A 21,778-nucleotide genomic window follows, 5' to 3' on the forward strand; every position below is an offset into this window, starting at 1 on the left:
GTCACCAGATCTCAACCCAATAGAGCATCTTTGGGATGTGGTGGAACGGGAGCTTCGTGCCCTGGATGTGCATCCCTCAAATCTCCATCAACTGCAAGATGCTATCCTATCAATATGGGCCAACATTTTTAAAGAATGCTATCAGCACCTTGTTGAATCAGTGCCACGTAGAATTAAGGCAGTTCTGAAGGCAAAAGGGGGTCCAACACTGTATTAGTATGGTGTTCCTAATAATTCTTTAGGTGAGTGTATGTCTTCATTGGTGAAATTAGTAACAACCCCAAAAAATTTAACCAATTATAATATATATAATCATAATTATTATTAGCCAGGATTGGATGATAACCTCATCACAGAGTGTCCAGCTTTAGAGACCTTCAATGATAAACTGTAATCTGCAGGAGAACATGGCATTCATGGTGCCTCCACAGGGGATATAAAGTATTACATATTTCCAATTGGGCTGTCTGGTCCTCCATAGTGAGAGAGGCTCTTTGTAGCCACCTTCTTCTCTGGCTAATACATTAAAATGGTAGGCACAGCGGGAAGAAGAGACCATCTTTACAGGTAATAGTGTACGGAACTAGAAGAAAATTCCCTCTCTATCCGATCTAGAGAATGGGAAGTCTTTTCTCAGAGATCCCTCTTGATTATATTGTCCCTGGCTGTGGGGCCATTCTACTGTCAGAATCAACCCTTTGGTTTAAAGCCTTAGTGGCCACCAACATGCTTTTTTACAACATGAAGTGTCATTAAGGGGTGTTAGGCTAAGCCACCACCTAGCCTTAGCGCTGCCCTGGGTTCCCATGTGGAGAAGAGCAGAATCCCAGCACTGATCACGGCCATTTAACCCCTTATATGCCATATATTACAAAATTTTGCAAAGAACCATTTCCATTTACAATCAGTACTCTGTTTCAGAGATTGATTGAATTGCATGCCCCAACCTGACAGTAGATGAATTCATCAATGATCAGACATATTACCTGGACTCAGGCTTATGAGTTATTACATTAAAAAAAATACGTAGAGCATGTCGATAAATATCTTTTCATGTTTCCCAAGCTCCATTTGATAGCTTTTTTCACATCTTTATTTTTCAAGCTGTAGATGAGAGGATTTAACATTGGGACAGCGGCCGTGTTGAAAAGAGCAAAACATTTTTTAGATTCTAAGGTGCTGTTTAGGTTTGGTGTCAGATATTGTCCAACAAGGGTCGCGTAGAGCAAGATGAACGCTGTCAGGTGAGAAGAACACGTGTAGTAAGCCTTGCGTCTTCCAATGCTACATCGTATCTTCATTATGGTGTTAATTATAAAAATGTAGGGAAGAAACGTGAGAATAAATGGAGTCAGATTAAGGACTAACAGCCCTTCTATGAAGATCAACTTTTTTAAGAAAGATGTGTCGTTACAGCAAATTCTCATCAGGGGAACAATGTCGCAGAAAAAGTGGTTGATTTCATTGGATAAATAGCAAGAGAAGCTACACATGATCCCAACTGGTGGAATGACTTGTAAAAATCCCCAAACCCAGCAGACAGAAGCTAATAGGGTACAGGTTGTAGTATTCATAACCATGTGATATCGTAAAGGGTTACAGATGGCCACATAGCGGTCGTAGCTCATAGCTGTCAGCATTAACAGCTCATGACCTGTCAAAGAACCGAACATGTACATCTGTATCATGCAAGGAATATAAGAAATGGCTTTATTCTGGGTGACGAAACTTAATAGGATCTTGTGTAGAGTGACTGTTGAAAAAGATATGTCCACTACAGACAAGTTACCTAGGAGAAAATACATAGGAGTATGGAGGCGATGATCAAGATAGACTAAGAAGAGAAGGGTTATGTTACCCCCAAGGGTTATGAGATAGATGAGGAGAACCAGGAGGAAGATGAGAAGCTGAATCTCTGGGACCTCAGTGATCCCTTTTATGATGAAGTATTTGATAATCGTCTGGTTGGGATTCATTTTCGTCTCCAAATTCTAAGATCTGCAAGAAATACCAGAGAAAGAAAGGAACTAAAAGGTAATAGGAAGTTTGTAGGGATTAGGGTTCAGAAGCAAAACTGAAGCCCCTGGCCTCCAATGCATAATCTGTAACAGGGTCCCTCACTCACCATGTGCCATTGATAATACTGGCATCTTCTTATGTGGCAGAACTGTTAGTTCTGTGCCCTCTATAGCTACAGCCCAATTAGGGATGCATGTTACTGAAAATGAAGAAGGAAGAATTCCTAAAATATCCCTATAAAATATTAATGAATAAACAGTAGAAAAATTATCAACTTAGGGTCAGTACTGCCATACAGTAGCATATATTGCCCATAGGTTCCCATGCATCTATCTATTCATCCATGTAATATCTATCTATCTAAAAACAAAAAGAAACAGCAGCACAGTGTATTAGGTAAAGTTTGGGTGCAATTCCTCTTGGACAATAGGCAGAAGTCCACTAGAAGATCCAAAAAAGTAAGGATGAGGCAGCACTCCAAGTTACTTGGAGCGTTGCCTCATCTTTGCTTTTTGTATCTCTCTCTCTTTCTCTTTTTCAGGATATAATTCCTTTACCTTTCTAAGAAGGGCCAAATTACTTGGGCCCAAAATCTGTGACCCTGGAGTTTACACTTCTGTTACACTTACCTGATCCACTCACCCCCAGAGAGGTCTCTCCCTCTAATATAGCAATGCACTATTTATTATTAATAGTAATGTTTCAAGCGTGATGCTCCATTATCTAGCTACAGATGCTGGGTCCCACTATTGTCTTACATGGGATCGACTGTGGCTATTGTTATGGGTGTATATATAATACAACATTAGTGGTAATTAATCTCCCAGGATTAGTTACAGTAGTCGAATTCATGAGCTAATTGGTAATTAGGGTCTTGGTTATACATAACATCATCAATTTAAATGAACATGATCATTAGGAAAATGTCGACATTATATACCATTTTTTTACTATAGAGGTCTTCATCAGGGATCAAGAGGGCCAAAATTGGTGGCTTCCTTATGATACAGTTGCAAGAAAAAGTATGCAAACCCCGGAATGATATGGATTTCTGCACAAATTGGTCATAAAATGTGATCTGATCTTCATCTAAGTCACAACAATAGACAATCACAGTCTGCTTAAACTAATAACACACAAATAATTAAATGTTACCATGTTTTTATTGAACACACCATGTAAGCATTCACAGTGCAGGTGGAAAAAGTATGTGAACCCCTAGACTAATGACATCTCCAAGAGCTAATTGGAGTGAGGTGTCAGCCAACTGGAGTCCAATCAATGAGATGAGATTGGAGGTGTTGGTTACAGCTGCCCTGCCCTATAAAAAAACACACACCAGTTCTGGGTTTGCTTTTCACAAGAAGCATTGCCTGATGTGAATGATGCCTTGCACAAAAGAGCTTTGAGAAGAGCTACGATTAAGAATTGTTGACTTGCATAAAGCTGGAAAGGATTATAAAAGTATTTCCAAAAACCTTGCTGTTCATCAGTCCATGGTAAGACAAATTGTATATAAATGGAGAAAGTTCAGCACTGCTGCTGCTACTCTCCCTAGGAGTGGCCGTCCTGTAAAGATGACTGCAAGAGCACAGCACAGACTGCTCAATGAGGTGAAGAAGAATCCTAGAGTGTCAGCTAAAGACTTACAAAAGTCTCTGGCATATGCTAACATCCCTGTTAGCGAATCTACAATACGTAAAACACTAAACAATAATAGATTTCATGGAAGGATACCACAGAGGAAGCCACTGCTGTCCAAAAAAAACCATTGCTACACGTTTACAGTTTGCACAAGAGCACCTGGATGTTCCATAGCAGTACTGGCAAAATATTCTGTGGACAGATGAGATCAAAGTTGAGTTGTTTGGAAGAAACACACAACACTATGTGTAGAGGAAAAGAGGCATAGCGCACCAACATCAAAACCTCATCCCAACTGTGAAGTATGGTGGTGGGGGCATCATGGTTTGGGGCTGCTTTGCTGCGTCAGGGCCTGGACGGATTGCTATCATCGAAGGAAAAATGAATTCCCAAGTTTATCAAGACATTTTGCAGGAGAACTTAAGGCCATCTGTCTACCAGCTGAAGCTCAACAGAAGATGGGTGTTGCAACAGGAAAACGACCCAAAGCATAGAAGTAAATCAACAACAGAATGGCTTAAACAGAAGAAAATACGCCTTCTGGAGTGGCCCAGTCAGAGTCCTGACCTCAATTGACCCTATTGAGATTCTGTGGCACGACCTCAAGAAAGCGATTCACACCAGACATCCCAAGAATATTGCTGAACTGAAATAGTTCTGTAAAGAGGAATGGTCAAGAATTACTCCTGACCGTTGTGCACGTCTGATCTGCAACTACAGGAAAGGTTTGGTTGAAGTTATAGGAGGCTTAACCAGTTATTAAATCCAAGGGTTCACATACTTTTTCCACCTGCACTGTGAATGTTTACATGGTGTGTTCAATAAAAACATGATAACATTTAATTCTTTGTGTGTTATTAGTTTAAGCAGACTGTGATTGTCTATTGTTGTGACTTAGATGAAGATCAGATCACATTTTATGACCAATTTGTGCAGAAATCCATATCATTCCAAAGGGTTCACATACTTTTTCTTGCAACTGTACATGGGCGCCTTATTGTAGTGTCCTAGAACAAGGATACTTTGGAACATAGACATTTGTGGACATTTGCCCTATTACTACTACACAAAGCAATGAACTTCATACTTGTTAAGTGCCCTTATACTGTTTTATATTCTTGAACTGCATTTTATATGCTTATTGTAATATATCATGTTTATTTGCACTGTACTGTGGAAAGAGTTAATGCAGAGCCAGCTAATACTGAGAAACTTTGGGACTTTCCTCCTATGGACTGAAAAGTTAGAAATCTTCTACATTTTACTATAAAGGACAATGCAAAGTTTTGGAGGGGAAAAATACACTGACCTTTTGACTGTCTGGTTTAGCTCTGTTGTTTATGTTTGAAGACTTGTCTATGTCTGGAAAAACTGCTTAGTCATTCTCATAGACTTGCATTGAAAAGGTATACAGGTCTATGGCAGACTGAAACTGCAACAATGTTCCTGATCCACTGACCCTGAGCCTTTTGGCCTGGGTACCAGCCTTCTAAGAGAGAGAGAGAAAGCTACCTCAGGCCTTTCCTCAGCACAGAACCTTCTTCTGCCAGGGAGGAAACTGGAGAAGCCAGCTCAGTGCCTTGCCTATATTGTTTTGCACTTGAGTCCCTCCAGTAAAGGGGCACACTGTTTTACTGCAAACCTGACTGTCTGGAGTTGTCTCCTATTGGGAGGCAGCATGCCTTACCATCCCCTCCAGAGGCAAGTATTCAGATCCAGGGGCTTGTTTAAAATATTTTTTTTATAGGACAATCCCTTTAAGACTTTCTTAGTGATGCAGATGTTTCCAGTACAGCTTGCAGTATAAAGGAAATCCTGCTGTTCAGGGTGGCACCCAAAACTCTGGCCTAAGAATCATATGCTGTATTGGACCAATCACCATGTTGCTCTCATGTTGTCCAGGGATGGACCCTGCCAGGAAGATTCCTTGTTGCCTGATGCCAGTGGGCCTTTCGAGTAGAGATGAGAAAAGTTTTGAAAAATTTGATTTGGCAATTTTGCCAAAGTTAGCCAAGAAATTTGATTCATTCCAAATTAATTAGTCATGAATTGCAATAAATCTGCCATACCCAGGGCAGTCTGCCCTAGGATACGACCAAATGCCTGTGCTGCTAGCGGGTTGCAGGCATGAAAAAACGTGAGACCAATTAACTGCCTTTCAGCTGTTAATTTCATTTAATAATAAAGACCGCACTGTATAGTCCTTCTTCATTGTCAATGGCCTCACAGCACCTCTAATGCACCTTAAAACAGGGGCAGTTGCTGGTATGGGGTTTGCCTGGTTAGGTGGGGGACAATATGCATATCATTACCATTCTTGCCTACAATCTCCTGCAGGTTACTTCTCAGTAACCACAGAATATTAATCAGCTCTGGCATACTCACTTTTCCAACCCCAGCGCTTTCCTGGCCTACAAGTGGAAGACCCTTCTTCTGCCATCTGCTTTTCCTCCTTTTCCACATCATCTAATATCAATGAGAATATGTCATCAGAAACATCCAGTTCCTCCTCTTTCTGCATCTTGCTGACTTTTCTAGGACATGGAGACTTTGAAGGATCATTTGGAAGAAGTAAAGTCAGCAAAAGAGGAGGATGGTCATCATTAAAGGGGTTTTTCAGGATTTTAATATTTATGACCTATCCTGAGAAAAGGTCATTAATATCAGATCGACGTGGTTCGACACTCAGCACCCCCGCTGGTTGAAGAGAAGGTCGCGTTGCATGCGAGCGCAGCCTTCCCTTCATTGTTTACCTGGTCGACATTGACATTGCATGAGAGCTATGGGATTGCTCTGTAGTATACACTTGAATAGAAAGTAGCTGTCCCATTAAAGTGAATGGGACGACTTGTAATTACACTGCTCACTGCTGCAATGTTGACGGCGAGCAGATAAACAATGAAGGGAAGGCTGTGCTTGCATGGAACGTAACCTTCTCTTCAACCAGCTGATCGGCGGGGGTGCCGGGTGTCAGACCCCTGCTGATCTGATATTGAATAGGTCATCAATATTAAAATCCTGGAAAACCCCTTTATGACCTGGCCACCTTAAGGGGTGCAGACTGGATGATATTGGTTGGCATACTAGCACCGGAATAATAAAGGTTTCCATTTTATTGGTATTGAATTACATATCTTAGTTTATGGCTGATGTAAGAATAAGTAAATATAGGAGAAAATAAATAAAACTAACACGGAATAAGTCTCCCTGCACTCTCCTTGCACTCTCCCTCTCCAATATTCTTCAATTAATTGTTTTCAGCTATAGTTTTCCTAGAGCATGAGCGCTTGCCCCAGCTCTTCCTCTGTTCAGCTCACAGTAAAATGGAGACCATGTTGGATAAGGGTTTTATAGGGCTGTGATATCACAGGGGATTCATTACTACAAAACGTGAGGAAATTTGCATTAGTTGCAAATCAAAGCTTTCTTAAACTTCTGACCAAATTCCGCTTTGAATGCTTCTCAGGGGCGGACTGGTTCAGCTGCACAGGGGTCCAATGTGCGAGGAGGCCCATAAAGCTTGGAGTGGTGTACTGGGAAGCTGGTGAAATCCTCTGTGGGCCACGAATTAACAAGTGAGCTTTCTCAATTGCTAGTAAGCTCAACTCCTATGCAATCACATATATTATGAAAAGTGGTTGGCTGCAGTGGGCTTCCTTCCTGAACTTCAGAGGGACTGAGAGATGATGTGCTGCTCAGGGGCTGGATACAGCCCCCGATTCATAAGAGGACTGACAGGTTTAAGTGTAATCAGCACTGCTGGTCAGTAAGGCTGTGTCCACAAGGTATGATTTTTACAAAATTGTGGAAAAACCAAACGCATTTTGCCGCAATTTTCTCGAAAATAGGACCTTGTGGACCCAGCCTTACTGACCAGGCGTGCTGATTGGACTAAAACCTGTCACTCAAAAGCACTGACAGCCTCTCCTCCAATGAGCCAGCACTGCTAATCAGTAAGGAAGGAAGGACTGCTGCTGTGTGGAGACCGAGCCCTGCTACTGAGAGGGGGAGGATCCTGAGCCTGCTACAGAGAGGGGGAGGATCCTGAGCCTGCTACAGAGAGGGGGAGGGGCCTGAGCCTGCTGCTGAGAGGGGGAGGATCCTGAGCCTGCTACAGAGAGGGGGAGGGGCCTGCTGCTGAGAGGGGGGAAATCCTGAGGACACAAGAACCAGCAATACAGAGGGTCACGAGTCTGTATGTAATATAGTGTAAAAGAGTGCCTGCATGTATGACAGTGTGTGTATGTAAGAGTGCCTGCATGTATGTATTTGACAGTGCCTAGAGATTTATGTATGTAACACCGCCTGCATGTGTGAGGTAGGGTTGCCACCTTTCCCAACAAAAAATACTGGATACGTTAAGCCACACTCCAAATGGGGTGTGGTTGTGGGGGCATGGCTTAATACGGGGTGTTAAGTCGCTATGTCATAATGTGCCTCTCGTTATTAATAATGTTGCCATAAGTGCCCCCAGTAATATTAATGCCTCCATTAGTGCCCCCCATAATTAATAATGCCCCAATTAGTAGCACCAGAATTAATAATCCCCCCATTAGTGCCCCCAGTAATAGTAATGCCTCTATTAGTGCCCCCCAGAATCAATAATGCCCCCATTAGTGCCCCCCAGCAATATAAATGCCCCCATTAGAGCCCCCAGTAATATTAATGCCCGCTTTAGTGCCCCCAGTAGTGCCCCCATTAATAGTAATGCCCCCTTCTCTTCTCTGTGCTCCTTTTGCGCGCTGAACACTCGCTGCTGAATGGAGGACAGGACCTGCACACCAGCGCGACGATGTTACGCAGGTCCTATTCTGAGCTTCCAGTCTGCAGCGAGTGTTCACAGCAGCGCAAGCAAAAGAAGGAGGTGAGTTCCTTTTTTTTTTTCTCACCACAAGTGGGGGGAGGGGGGGTACTATTGAGCACCTCACAATGGAAGCCTCATTACCTCAATAGTAACAGTTCTTAAAGAAAAATACCAGCAATTATTATTACAGGTAGAAGGAAATTACCGGCACCGGCAGGGCCACTAAATTACCCGCAACCGTAAAGTGAGAATGTGTGAAAAAGAGCAGCTGCATGTATGAAAGTCCAGTATGTGTGTTAGGGACAATTCACAAGACGGTATATACGGGTCTGATGCAGACCCATTCATTTCAATAGGGCCGCAAAAGATGCGGACAGCACACACCATGCGCTGTCCACATTCGTATGTCCATTCCGTGGCCCCCCAAAAAAGATAGAACATGTCGTATTCTTGTCCGCAAATGCGATTTGCGGACTGTAAAACACATACGGCCGTTTAAATGGGCCCTTTGGCTGGCGGCAACACACACTGTGCGGCCAAAGCCTGCAGCAACACTACACTACACTGCAACTTGTAAAAGTAAATGGGGCTTTGACCCGATGGTCGCAAAAAAACCAACCTGCTGAATTTCTTGCGACTTTCTGATTGTGGTTGTAAGAAACTTCAAGGTTACAATGTGACCCCATTGATTTTAACTCAATGCATCACAGCATTGTGCTGCTTTGATCCTTGGTTGTACGACAATTTGTTGGCCAAAAGCACCTTAAAGGGGTTACTGTATCTATTTTTCTTTTTTCATTTTACCCCTTTTTCATTGGCACTGTACTTGTTGCTTACTGGGCCAGAGCTGCGCTCCTGGTTCTTATATGCTCCTTGGTCTTCCAGGATTATGCACGTATTGTATATGTTGATGTCTGTATGTGTAGTTTGGGGGGGAAGGCAGACACATTTTTCTTTTCACAGGGGCCCTTTGCTGTCTGTGTCCGCCCCTGCTTAACACTACATTTGAGCCCACCTTATGGCAACTGGGTGACGCTAGGCAGGCCGTCCCTGTCCCCGCCTGCCATTGGCTGCTCCCCCCGACACCGGATGTTTTCATCCGTGTACAGGGAGAAGCAGCAGTGGCAGTGCGGGGACCAGGAGCCGCGCAGCATGCGGGGTAAGTATATTACCTGTGAGGGACCCGGCACATGGGGGGGGGGGGGCTGTTTGTGAAATTGGATAACCCCTTTAATACTGGAGGCCCTTTTTTCTGCAGTATAGTATTTGAGGGCATTGGGGAATGCAGTGGGCACAGTATTAGAGGTGGCAGATATGCCTGTGTGACAATCTCTGCAAATACGAGGTGAGGCTGAAAGTCGTCATGATGGTTTGGTCTTAATGGAACAGATGAGGAAAGGGAATGTCTACATCAGAGGAGACGTCACTGGGTGTAATAAGTACAGTTGCAAGAAAAAGTATGTGAACCCTTTGGAATGATATGGATTTCTGCACAAAATGGTCATAAAATGTGATCTGATCTTCATCTAAGTCGCAACAATAGACAATCACAGTCTGCTTAAACTAATAACACACAAAGAATTAAATGTTACCATGTTTTTATTGAACACACCATGTAAACATTAACAGTGCAGGTGGAAAAAGTATGTGAACCCCTAGACTAATGACATCTCCAAGAACTAATTGAAATGAGGTGTCAGCCAACTTGAGTCCAATCAATGAGATGAGATTGGAGGTGTTGGTTACAGCTGCCCTGCCCTATAAAAAACACACACCAGTTCTGGGTTTGCTTTTCACAAGAAGCATTGCCTGATGTGAATGATGCCTCACACAAAAGAGCTTTGAGAAGAGCTACGATTAAGAATTGTTGACTTGCATAAAGCTGGAAAGGATTATAAAAGTATTTCCAAAAACCTTGCTGTTCATCAGTCCATGGTAAGACAAATTGTATATAAATGGAGAAAGTTCAGCACTGCTGCTACTCTCCCTAGGAGTGGCCGTCCTGTAAAGATGACTGCAAGAGCACAGCACAGACTGCTCAATGAGGTGAAGAAGAATCCTAGAGTGTCAGCTAAAGACTTACAAAAGTCTCTGGCATATGCTAACATCCCTGTTAGCGAATCTACGATACATAAAACACTAAACAAAAATGGATTTCATGGGAGGATACCACAGAGGAAGCCACTGCTGACCAAAAAAAAAACATTGCTACACGTTTACAGTTTGCACAAGAGCACCTGGATGTTCCACAGCAGTACTGGCAAAATATTCTGTGGACAGATGAAACAGTTGTTTGGAAGAAACACACAACACTATGTGTGGAGAAAAAGAGGCACAGCGCACCAACATCAAAACCTCATCCCAACTGTGAAGTATGGTTATGGGGGCATCATGGTTGGGGCTGCTTTGCTGCGTCAGGGCCTGGACGGATTGCTATCATCGAAGGAAAAATGAATTCCCAAGTTTATCAAGACATTTTGCAGGAGAACTTAAAGGGAACCTGTCACCAGTTTTATGGTGTCCTAACTAAGGGCAACATAAATAAGTGACTGATTCTCTTAGCAAAATGCTGGGTCACTTTCTTTAATTGACCCAGTCAATCTGCCAACATCTTGTATTGAAAAGCTCCAGCTCATAATGATGAGTCCTGAATATTCATGAGCTCCTGACTCTCCCTGCCTACCTGCTGCTGATTGACAGTTTTTTTCCATATGAATCAGCAGCAGGTAGGCAGGGGAGTGGCTATAGCTCTGAATTAAGAAAACGCTGGACTCACTGACATCACGCTGGACTCAAATCAGCTCATTAGCATGCGGCATGTGGCATCTTTGTGTGTATATTATGAGATAACCATCTGTCACACCAGTAAGTGAATACATCTAAGGTACTTTTAGTAGTTAATGATTGTATATAATTAGTTAGATTATTATAAAATATCCACATGACAGGTTCCCTTTAAGGCCATCTGTCCACCAGCTGAAGCTCAACAGAAGATGGGTGTTGCAACAGGACAACGACCCAAAGCATAGAAGTAAATCAACAACAGAATGGCTTAAACAGAAGAAAATATGCCTTCTGGAGTGGCCCAGTCAGAGTCCTGACCTCAACCCGATTGAGATGCTGTGGCATGACCTCAAGAAAGCGATTCACACCAGACATCCCAAGAATATTGCTGAACTGAAACTGTTCTGTAAAGAGGAATGGTCAAGAATTACTCCTGACGGTTGTGCACGTCTGATCTGCAACTACAGGAAACATTTGGTTGAAGTTATTGCTGCCAAAGGAGGTTCAACGAGTTATTAAATCCAAGGGTTCACATACTTTTTCCACCTGCACTGTGAATGTTTACATGGTGTGTTCAATAAAAACATGGTAACATTTAATTATTTGTGTGTTATTAGTTTAAGCCGACTGTGATTGTCTATTGTTGTGACTTAGATGAAGATCAGATCACATTTTATGACCAATTTGTGCAGAAATCCATATCATTCCAAAGGGTTCACATACTTTTTATTGCAACTGTATATAGTGCTGTATTCTCCTGTATGTTTGGTAGTGCATAAAGACCACGTAGCATGCTTACAGTAGGGCTGGCTCTGTGCCAGCTGTGTCTCACCTCCTCATCCCCCTCCTACATATCTTAATTAGAGACAAGTGGAGGAGGAATAAGGAACGTATTAGCTAGCACTGGGTAGGTATTTGGTTCTGCTGGGGCAGTATATTGTGCTGAACTGTGGTATTTGGTCCTGCTGGATTGGTATATTGTGCTGCACTGTGGTATTTGGAGCTGTTGGATGAGTATTCTGTACTGGACTGTGGTATTTGGTTCTTTTGGGGTGGTATATTATGATGAACTGTGGTATTTGGTCCTGCTGGAGCAGTACGGATGTAGCAGGGTTACCACACATGTTTTATGAGACATGTTATCTAAACTAAATGCAACTAAATGCGTTAAGCAATTGCTTTTCAATGGCTTTTGTTTCAAGATATCATGATGAGATAAGAAATTTGAGTTACCCCTGCTACATCTGTATATTGTGCGGTACTGTGGTATTTGGAGATGTTGGATCAGTATTCTGTACTGGAATGTGGTATTTGGTTCATTTGGTGTGGTATATTTCATTGCGCTTTGCTATTTGGTTCTGTTGCGGTGGTATATTGTGCTGCACTGTGGTATTTGGTTCTGCTGGGAAAGTTTTTTGTGATGTACTGTGGTATTTGGTCCTGTTGAAGCAGTACTGTATATTGTGCTGCACTGTGGTTGTTCTGCCCAGCTGAGTTAGAGAATCATTTCAGATCATGTCTGCCTCAGTCTTTGTATTTCTGAAGTGTTTAGTGTGGTTATAGCACCATCTTGCGGTGGTAAGTTGTATTGCACTTTGTTTTTCCTGTTACAAAATACTACTGCATTGTGAGAGTGCAAATCATTCTGGGAAAAAGAAGTCTCCAGTCTCCAGGACACAGTTCAGAGCTGTCCTATGCATGTCTCCTTCTCAAACTCCACCATCCTTGTAAAAGCATATCTACCTTTGTTTCAGGGGTATTATGTTATGCAGAGCTGTTCAGTTAGTTATAATTGCTACTCAGGGAGTTGTTACTACTGTTAGCTAGGCATGTAATCCTATATACAGGCAGCCATTTTACCATGTGCTTCAGTTTTAATGTAATGTTATAGTACATGCTATGCTATGCTTTATATTACTTGTATTTTTGTAGTTTTACCAATTAACAATCCTGTTTTACCAATCACACTTGTACAATCTGTCACTCATATGCACCGTGCAGAGAGTACAACCTGTTGACCAATAAATAAGTTAGACTACAAAGAACAGTCCTCTTATTTGGAAGCCAGGAACGGTTTATGCTGAATGTCAGACTGCACACTGTGTGAATGTGTATGAAGACAGAACAGTGGTATTTGGTTCTTTTGGGGTGGTATATTGTGCTGCACTGTGGTATTTGGTCCTGCTGCGAAAGTATATTGTGCTTCACAGTGGTATGTAGAGTAGAGTAGAGGTCACTATAATAAATGCTATAATAGTTTCTACATTAAACTAACAATGTAAAATTGCTTCAGATGAGAACTGAAGAATTCCCTGTTGTTTTAAACTTTCTATATTATCATAATTTGTAAAAGACCCATGAGAATCTACACCTGAAAATAAATCAATAATTAATGCCCGCTAATTAACTATCAAGGGATTAATTACCACAAAGGAAATGGTATATTTATCAGGAGTGGCCTGCACTCCGATCTTAAGGAGCACCTGGTTGCAGTCCCATGTAAGTACTGCCAGAGAGCATACTGGTCAGCTGGTTCACACATTCACAAATAAAATCAGATCACTGATTTTATTTATCAAAGCTGAGAGATGGAACTGAGAGCTTCACATTCGCCTTGCACTAGTTTCGATCAATCTCCATCACTGTACTAGTTTGTGTTTTCGCTCCTGTGTGTTAGGAAAGAGGAATTTGAGAAATGTGTGGTTTCGCATTGTTTTCTGCCTGGATTTACACATGACACAACAGCATTATGATAAATAATGTTAAAAAATATATGGTGCTGCCAATGTAGTTTTCTATAGGAACAGTCCCGGGCATATCTTGTAGAGTAATGTCTTTGAAGGTATGTATGAGTTAAGTATCTCTGGTGGTGTAAGGTAGTGAAGGGGCTAATATCTATATCACTGATGTTTTATAGCAGTGAATACAATTAATGACAGTATCCCTTGTGCTCTACATCAATTAATGGGTTAATATTAAAATCTCTAGTGATCTAGAGCAGTGAAGAGGTTAGAGTCAGTATACCTGGTGATATAGGGAAGTGTGTTGGTCAATAACAGTATTTCTGGTGGTCCAGAGCAATGACAGGGTAAATCGCTCAATGCTTGGTGGCTTAGGGCAGTGAATTGGTTAAATATAGAATTCCTGGTCTAGGACAGTCAAAAGGTTAAATTTTAAATTCCTGGTGGAGGGCAGTTAAAAGGTTAGAGCTGCATACGTAGGGCCCAGTCGTTTGCTCTCTAGTTCCTAAATGTCCTGGTTGTAACAAACACAGATAATTCCAGTTTCCAGTTCCTTTATGCACTAATCATGGAGATGACTACAAGAACGGTGCTGTCCATAAATTTTAAGAATCTACAGTGTAATACTGATTAGGAATGAGCCTCTCATTTTGTGTTGTCTTGACGATAGCTGAAAATTTTGGAGGTCCTAGCAGTGGGGCTCCTGTCATCTTCTAGTCATCACGGAGCCTATGAAAATAAAAGAGGTTGTTGCACACAGCTTCAAACTAATGAGCTACAGTATTTACATACACAGAAAGTGCACACAGACACATGGCTCAGTGGTTACCATTGTCACGGACAGCACAGTGACTCAGCGACACTGGGATTTTTGCGTAGATTTAAGGATTGCTGCCTTAACTGTAGGAACTGGAGTCTAGTAAATCTATTTAGAATACTTTAGAATTATAGGAATTCCTTTTCTTACTCTCCTCTGGCATCTGTTCTCGGACCTAAATTAATTTCTGGGGTGTGATTTGGGGTCTGTATTTATGTTTTGCTGTCTGGTCTGGGGTCTGAATGTATTTTGCTGTCTGAGTTCTGAATTTATTTTATCGTCCGGTCTGGGTTCTATATTTATTTTGCTGTCTGGTCTGCATTCAGAATTTATATTGCTGTCTGGTCTGGGTTCTGAATTTATTTTGCTGTTTGCTCTGGGTTCTGAATTTTTTTAGCTGTTTGTTCTGGGGTCTGAATTTATTTTGCTGTCTACTGTAGGGTCTGAATTTATTTTGCTGTCTGGGTTCTGAATAAATTTTGCTGTATGGGTTCTGAATTTATTTTGCTGTCTGGGTTCTGAATTTACTTTACTGTCTGCTCTGGGGTCTGAATTTATTTTGCTGTCTGTTCTGGGGTCTGAATTTATTTTTCTGTCTGATCTGAGGTCTGAATTTATTTTGCTGTCTGGTCTGGGGTCTGAATTTATTTTGCTGTCTGGTCTGGGGTCTGAATTTATTTTGCTGTCTGGTCTGGGTTCTGAATTTATTTTGCTGTCTGGTCTGGGTTCTGAATTTATTTTGCTGTTTGCTCTGGGTTCGGAATTTATTTTGCTGTTTGTTCTGGGGTCTGAATTTATTTTGCTGTCTACTGTGGGGTCTGAATTTATTTTGCTGTATGGGTTCTGAATTTATTTTGCTGTCTGCTCTGGGGTCTAAATTTATTTTGCTGTCTGATCTGAGGTCTGAATTTATACTTCTGTCTTATCTGGAGTCTGAATTTATTTTGCTACCTGGACTGGGCTCTGAATTTATTTTGCTGTTTGGTCTGGGGTCTGAATTTATTTTTCTGTCTGGTCTGGGGACTGAATTTATTTAGCTTTCTGGTCTGGGGTCTGACTTTATTTTGCTGCCTAGGTTCTTAATTTATTCTGCTGTTTGGTCTGGGGTCTGAATTTATTTAGCTTTCTGAGTTCTGAAATAATTTTTCGGTCTGGTCTGGGTTCTGAATTTATTTCGCTGTTTGGTCTGGGTTCTGAATTTATTTTACTTTCTGGTCTGGGGTCTGAATTTATGTTGCTGCCTAAGTTCTGAATTTATTTTGCTGTTTGGTATGGGGTCTGAATTTATTTTGCTATGTGGTCTGGATTCTGAATTTATTTTGCTGTCTGCTCTGGGTTCTGAATTTATTTTGCTGTCTGCTCTGGGGTCTGAATTCATTTTTTTGTCTGCTCTGGGGTTTGAATTTATTTGGTTGTGTACTCTGGATTCTGAATTAATTTTTTTGTCTGGTCTGAGGGTCTACATTTATTTTACTGTATGGTCTGGGGTCGGAAATTATTTTGCTGTCTGATCTGGCGTCGGAATTTATTTTACTGTCTGGACATTATTTTAGGTTTGGTCTGGGTGCTGAATTAAGTTAGGAGTTTGAAATAGGGAGTGAAATTACAGTATTTTAGAATCTGGAAATTTGTGAAAATCACTGTAAAAAAACGGTGGCACATATCTCTGGTAGGTGGTCTTTTACCTCCTTTATAATATAACAAGTGATAGAATGCAGCAGTAAAAAAAACTCTATATACAGTAACTTTATATGAAATCTGAAACAAACAGAAGAACAGTAGGGTCAGTAGAGTACTATAGGGACCATATTAGAGCTTCATACAACATAGCCATACAGAGCAATAATCTAGGTGGGTTTACATCACATCCTCTGTTTAGGAGGTTCATTTAACAGATACAAATAGGCAAATATAAATGGATGCAATGGAAGTGAATTGGTTTGCATCCCTTTTACATAGAGTTCAATGGTAAAAAGAATAGACTGTAGCTGTCACTATCTGTATTTTAGCAGACATAAAAACTGAGTCTTCCATGCCTTCAGGTACCCCTAGGAATGCTCCACTGCAATAACTGTCCTGATTATTGGCCCCTGTAAAGGGGCCTTTTGTGTCTGAGATTGGCAACTCATTGGCATTAGGGATGACAATGCTATTGGCAATATATAAATGTAGTAAAATAAAAACATTTTTCTAGAAAAAAAAATTCTATAATTTTATTTTATTTTTTTCTATTAAATGATACTTTATATTATCGTTGTTTTTCCTTTCTCTTTTCAGTTGCTGGAAGATTGTGTGAAACAAGAAAAAATGGGTTCAAAATAAAATAAAACAAGACAAAAAAAAGGAAATCTACATTCTGGAAGTCTACGATAGTTCATGGGGTGCCTTGCCCAGGACCTGCCTTAATTCAACCAAACATTCCCTCTAAACATGACATTATGGCTCATGATTTTATATTAGTGTTCACCTCGTCTTTACTCACATAATATAGATGTATTTGAATTACATATTTGGCCACAATGCATGTAAACCAGACACCAATCACATATTTCATCATTAAGGGGATATCAGACGACCCCCAACTTCAACTTTTGATCTTCCTTCTGGTTCTCCTTATGTATATCTTCATCCTATGTGGTAACTTGACCATTCTTTTTGCTTGTCAGGACTCTCATCTCCACACTCCCATGTACTTCTTCCTGGGCAACTTGTCTATACTGGACATCAGTTGTGCCACCATTTCATTACATAAGATCCTTATACACTTCATTACTGGTGATAGAATTGTTTCCTATGCTGCGTGCATGGTGCAGATGCATATGTTTGGCTCCTTAGGTAGTGCTGACCTGTTGATATTGACGTCCATGGGCTACGATCGCTATGTGGCCATCTGTAAGCCCTTACAGTATCACATGATTATGAAAACTAGCATATGTGCTATATTGGCCTCTGCCTGTTGGGTTTTGGGGTTTGTACAAATAGTTCCTTTGACTTTTATTGTTTGCCACTTCTCTTGCTATTCTTCCATTGAGATCAACCACTTCTTCTGCGATATTGTCCCTGTCATGAAAATTTCCTGTGATGATACTTCTCTTCTGGAGATGCTCTTCTTCATTGAGGGGCTTTTTACCATGATACTGATACCATTCATTCTAACATTTGTGTCCTACATATTTATAATACAGGCTATACTAAGGATACGTTCCAGCTCTGGAAGACGGAAGGCCTTCTATACGTGTTCCTCACATCTCACTGTGGTCATATTACTATATACAACAGTATTCAGCCAATATCTGACCCCGAAATTAAGTAGCACTATGGAATCTGGGAAACTTTTTGCTCTATTTAACACGGCCGCTGTCCCCCTGTTTAATCCAATCATCTACAGCCTTAAGAATAAAGATGTGAAAATGGCTCTAAAAAGATCCTGTGCCAAGCTAGACCCTGATAAACAGAATGCTTTCCAACCATCCCGGGTCTAATGGGGCAATCCCGGATGTCCATCAAGTTCAGTTTTTCTAAGGCCTAGATGTTTGATTCAGAAGAAAGCAAGATAATTCCCTTCTTAACCCCACAAATTCAGTGGAAAAACCTACTCTGGTCAATGTTATATCATTCCTCCTCTTTTTCTGCTTCTACTGACTCTGACCTCAGAGGGCCACCTTTATAATAGCTACACTTGTAGGTAAAAGGGTCATTTAGCAATTAGGATATGTTAAAGATAATATAACGGATGCAGATGGTTGTATTATCAGTAATGAAAGCGTTTTTGCTGGACCCAAAAACGCTAGAAAGTAGCCTTAGACAACTCCTTTCCATAAAATTTGATAGGACAGATGGATATGATAGAGGTAATCATTAACCAGAGTGGAGAACCTCTACAAAGGTTACCACTGAGGAACACAATTCGTTTGTGTATATGACACGTTAATCCAAATAAAAAATTGGAACAATTGAAAAATCTAAATAAAAGTTAAATGGCATTTGTGTCTATGACACTGGCTGACCTGTTACATGTGCGCTTTGCATTTGAAGGCATCTGTGTTAGTCCCATGTTCATATGTGCCCGCATTACTGAGAAAAATAATGTTTTAATACAAACAAATGAGCCTCTAGGAGCAGTGGGGGCATTGCCGTTACACCTGGAGGCTCAGCTCTCTCTGCAACTGCTGCGCCCTGCACTTTGATTGACAGATCCAGGAGTGATGATGTTTCCACTACCTGGGCCTGTCAATCAAAGTGCAGTTGCAGAGAGTTGAACCTCTAGGTATAATGGAAATGTCCCCGTTGCCCTAGAGGCTCATTTGCATATATATATATATATAAAAAAAATAAAAATTCTAAGCAATGCAGACACATATGAACATGGGACCAACACAGATGTCTTCAGCTGCCAAGCGCATATGTAATAGGTCAGCCGGTGTCATAGGTACAAAACTGCTGACAGATGACCTTAAAAACATCTTGTTGTGCTATTGGCACTATATTACACTACAATATGTGGGCTCTTACCGTAGATATATTCTATAGAACAGGGTACTGTGTTTTTACATGAAGTTTATATCTCCGTTCTAAGGATGGGGTAGATGGATCCATAGTTCTGTAATATAAATCTAATGAGAACCAGCTTAAGTACAGCCTTGATTATGAGTTTGAAGAGATTTGTCCTGCTGGAAGGTGAACCTCCTGGCCAGTCTCAAGTTTTTTGCAGCCTCCACTAGGTTTTCCTCCAGTATTGCCCTGTATTTAGCTCCATCCATATTCCCATCATCTCTGACCAGCATACCTGTCCCTGCTGAAGAAAAACATCCCCACAGCATGATGTTGCCACCACCATGTTTCACAGTGGGGATGATGTGTTCAGAGTGATGTGCATTTTCAGTTTTCTACCACACATAGGGTTTTGCATTTTGGCCAAAAAGTTAAACTTTGGTCTTAGCGGACCAGAGCACCTTCTTCCACGTTTGCTGTGTCCCCTACATGGCTTGTGGCAATTTGCAAACAGGACTTCTTATGGCTTACACGACTTAGGCTACTTTCATACCAGCATTTTTGCTGGATCCGCCATGGATCAGTTCTGATAATACAACCATCTGCATTCATTATGATCGGATCCGGTTGTATCTTTTAAATAGCGAAGACTGATCAGTCATGAATGCCATTGAAAGTCAATGGAGGACGGATCGTTTTTTTATTGTGTCTTGCTCCGCACCACATCGCGCACAGGAAACGCTGCTTGCAGCGTTATTCTATCCGCGATGGGGAAGCCACCAAACAATTCTGGTGCATTCTGTTTCGTTCAGTTCAGTTTTGTCCCCATTGACAATGTCCCCGGATCTCAATAATGGAAAAGGAAAGCGCAAGTGTGAAGGAACCCTAATAGTTGTCCTGTGGACAGATTCTCCCACCTAAGATGTGGATCTCTGCAGCCCCGCCAGAGTGACCATAAGCCTCCTGGCTGCTTCTCTATTTAGTGCTCTCCTTGCCTGGGCTGTCAGTTTAGGTGAACGGCCATGTCTAAGTAGGTCTGCATATTTTTGGATGATGGATTGAACAGTGCTCCGTGAGATGTTCAGAGTTCGGGATATTTTTTTATAACCTAACCCTGCTTTACACTTCTCCACAACCTTATCCCTGACATGTCTGGTGTGTTCCTTAGTTTTCATGATGCTGTTTAACCCCCTCCCGACCAGCGCCATAACAGTACTGCGCAGCGGGACGTGACTTGCCGCCCAGCGCAGTACTATTACGGCGCTCTGATCAGGCGGGTGCAGGAGCTGCGCCCGCCCGATCAGCTGCAGGGGACCATCTGTTCCCGTTAGCCGGACCCCTGCAGTATGCGCCGGAATCGGTGAAAACACAGATGCCGGCACATTAACCCCTTCTATGGTGCGGTCAGCGCTGACCGTGATATAGAAGGGGTTTGCTGCGGGTAAGGGAGCCCATTGGGTCCCCACACTGCCGTGGCGGCGACCCGATGGGTGAGAAGGCAGCCCGATGCCATGCATAGGCTGCCCAATGCCTTGCACGTCATTGGGACCTGCCTTCTACGGGTGCCCAGGAGATCCAGCCTCAGGCTGGGTCTCCTAGGCATCCTGTTAGTGTATTACTCTGTGTCATACACTAACAGACAATGCATTACAAAAAAAGATGTATTGTAATGCATTGCAGAGGTGATCAGACCCCCAAAATGAAAGTCAGAAAAAAAAAGTTAAAAGTTTTTTAATTAAAAAAAAAGTTTCAAGTGAAAAAAAACACCACTTTTCCCGATTTTATTAAAAAAAATTGAAAAAAAAGAAAAAACACACATATTAGGTATCCCCGAGTTTGTAACGACTGGCTCTATAAATATATCACATGATCCACCCCATCTGATAAACACCATAAAAAAAAAACGGTGTCAAAAAAAGCCATTTTTGTCACCTTACATCACAAAAAGTGCAACACCAAGCGATCAAAAAGGTGTATGTCCCTTAAAATGATACCAACCGTCACCGCATCCTGCAAAAAATGAGCCCCTACATAAGGAAATCGCTAAAAAAAAAAACTATAGCTCTCAGAACATGACACACTAAAACATCATTTTTTTGTGTCAAATATGCTGTTATTGTGTTAAAGTGAAATAAATAAAAAAAAGTATACATATTAGGAATCACCGGGTCCGTAACAAGCAGCTCTATAAAAATATCACATGACCTAACCCCTCAGATGAACACCGTAAAAAATAGAAACGGTATCAAAAAAAGCCATTTTGTCACCTTACATCACAAAAATTGCAACACCAAGCGATCAAAAAGGCGTATGCCCCCCAAAATAGTACCCATCAAACCGTCACCTCATCCCCCAAAAAATGAGACCCTAACTAAGACAATCAGTCAAAAAAAAAAGCTATCACTCTCAGACAATGGAGACACTAAAATATGATATTATTTTGCTTCAAAACTGCTATTATTGTGCTAAAGTGAAATA

The 21,778-nt window shown here is 41.5% G+C and overlaps 2 protein-coding genes across 2 annotated transcripts; one reads left to right on the forward strand and one right to left on the reverse strand.

Moving 5' to 3' along the window:
• Positions 1-1,013: 1,013 nt before the first annotated feature.
• Positions 1,014-1,976, reverse strand: LOC120978188 (olfactory receptor 151-like). Its single transcript, XM_040406410.1, has one exon. The coding sequence runs from the start codon at positions 1,974-1,976 to the stop codon at positions 1,014-1,016; it is 963 nt and encodes a 320-aa protein (XP_040262344.1).
• Positions 1,977-17,328: 15,352 nt separating this feature from the next.
• LOC120978189 (olfactory receptor 1N1-like) lies at positions 17,329-18,291 on the forward strand. The gene has a single exon (XM_040406411.1). It carries the CDS (start codon positions 17,329-17,331, stop codon positions 18,289-18,291), a length of 963 nt encoding a protein of 320 aa, XP_040262345.1.
• Positions 18,292-21,778: the final 3,487 nt, after the last annotated feature.

Source organism: Bufo bufo, chromosome 8, assembly GCF_905171765.1.
Source record: "Bufo bufo chromosome 8, aBufBuf1.1, whole genome shotgun sequence".
In the NCBI taxonomy this organism is placed as follows: domain Eukaryota; kingdom Metazoa; phylum Chordata; class Amphibia; order Anura; family Bufonidae; genus Bufo; species Bufo bufo.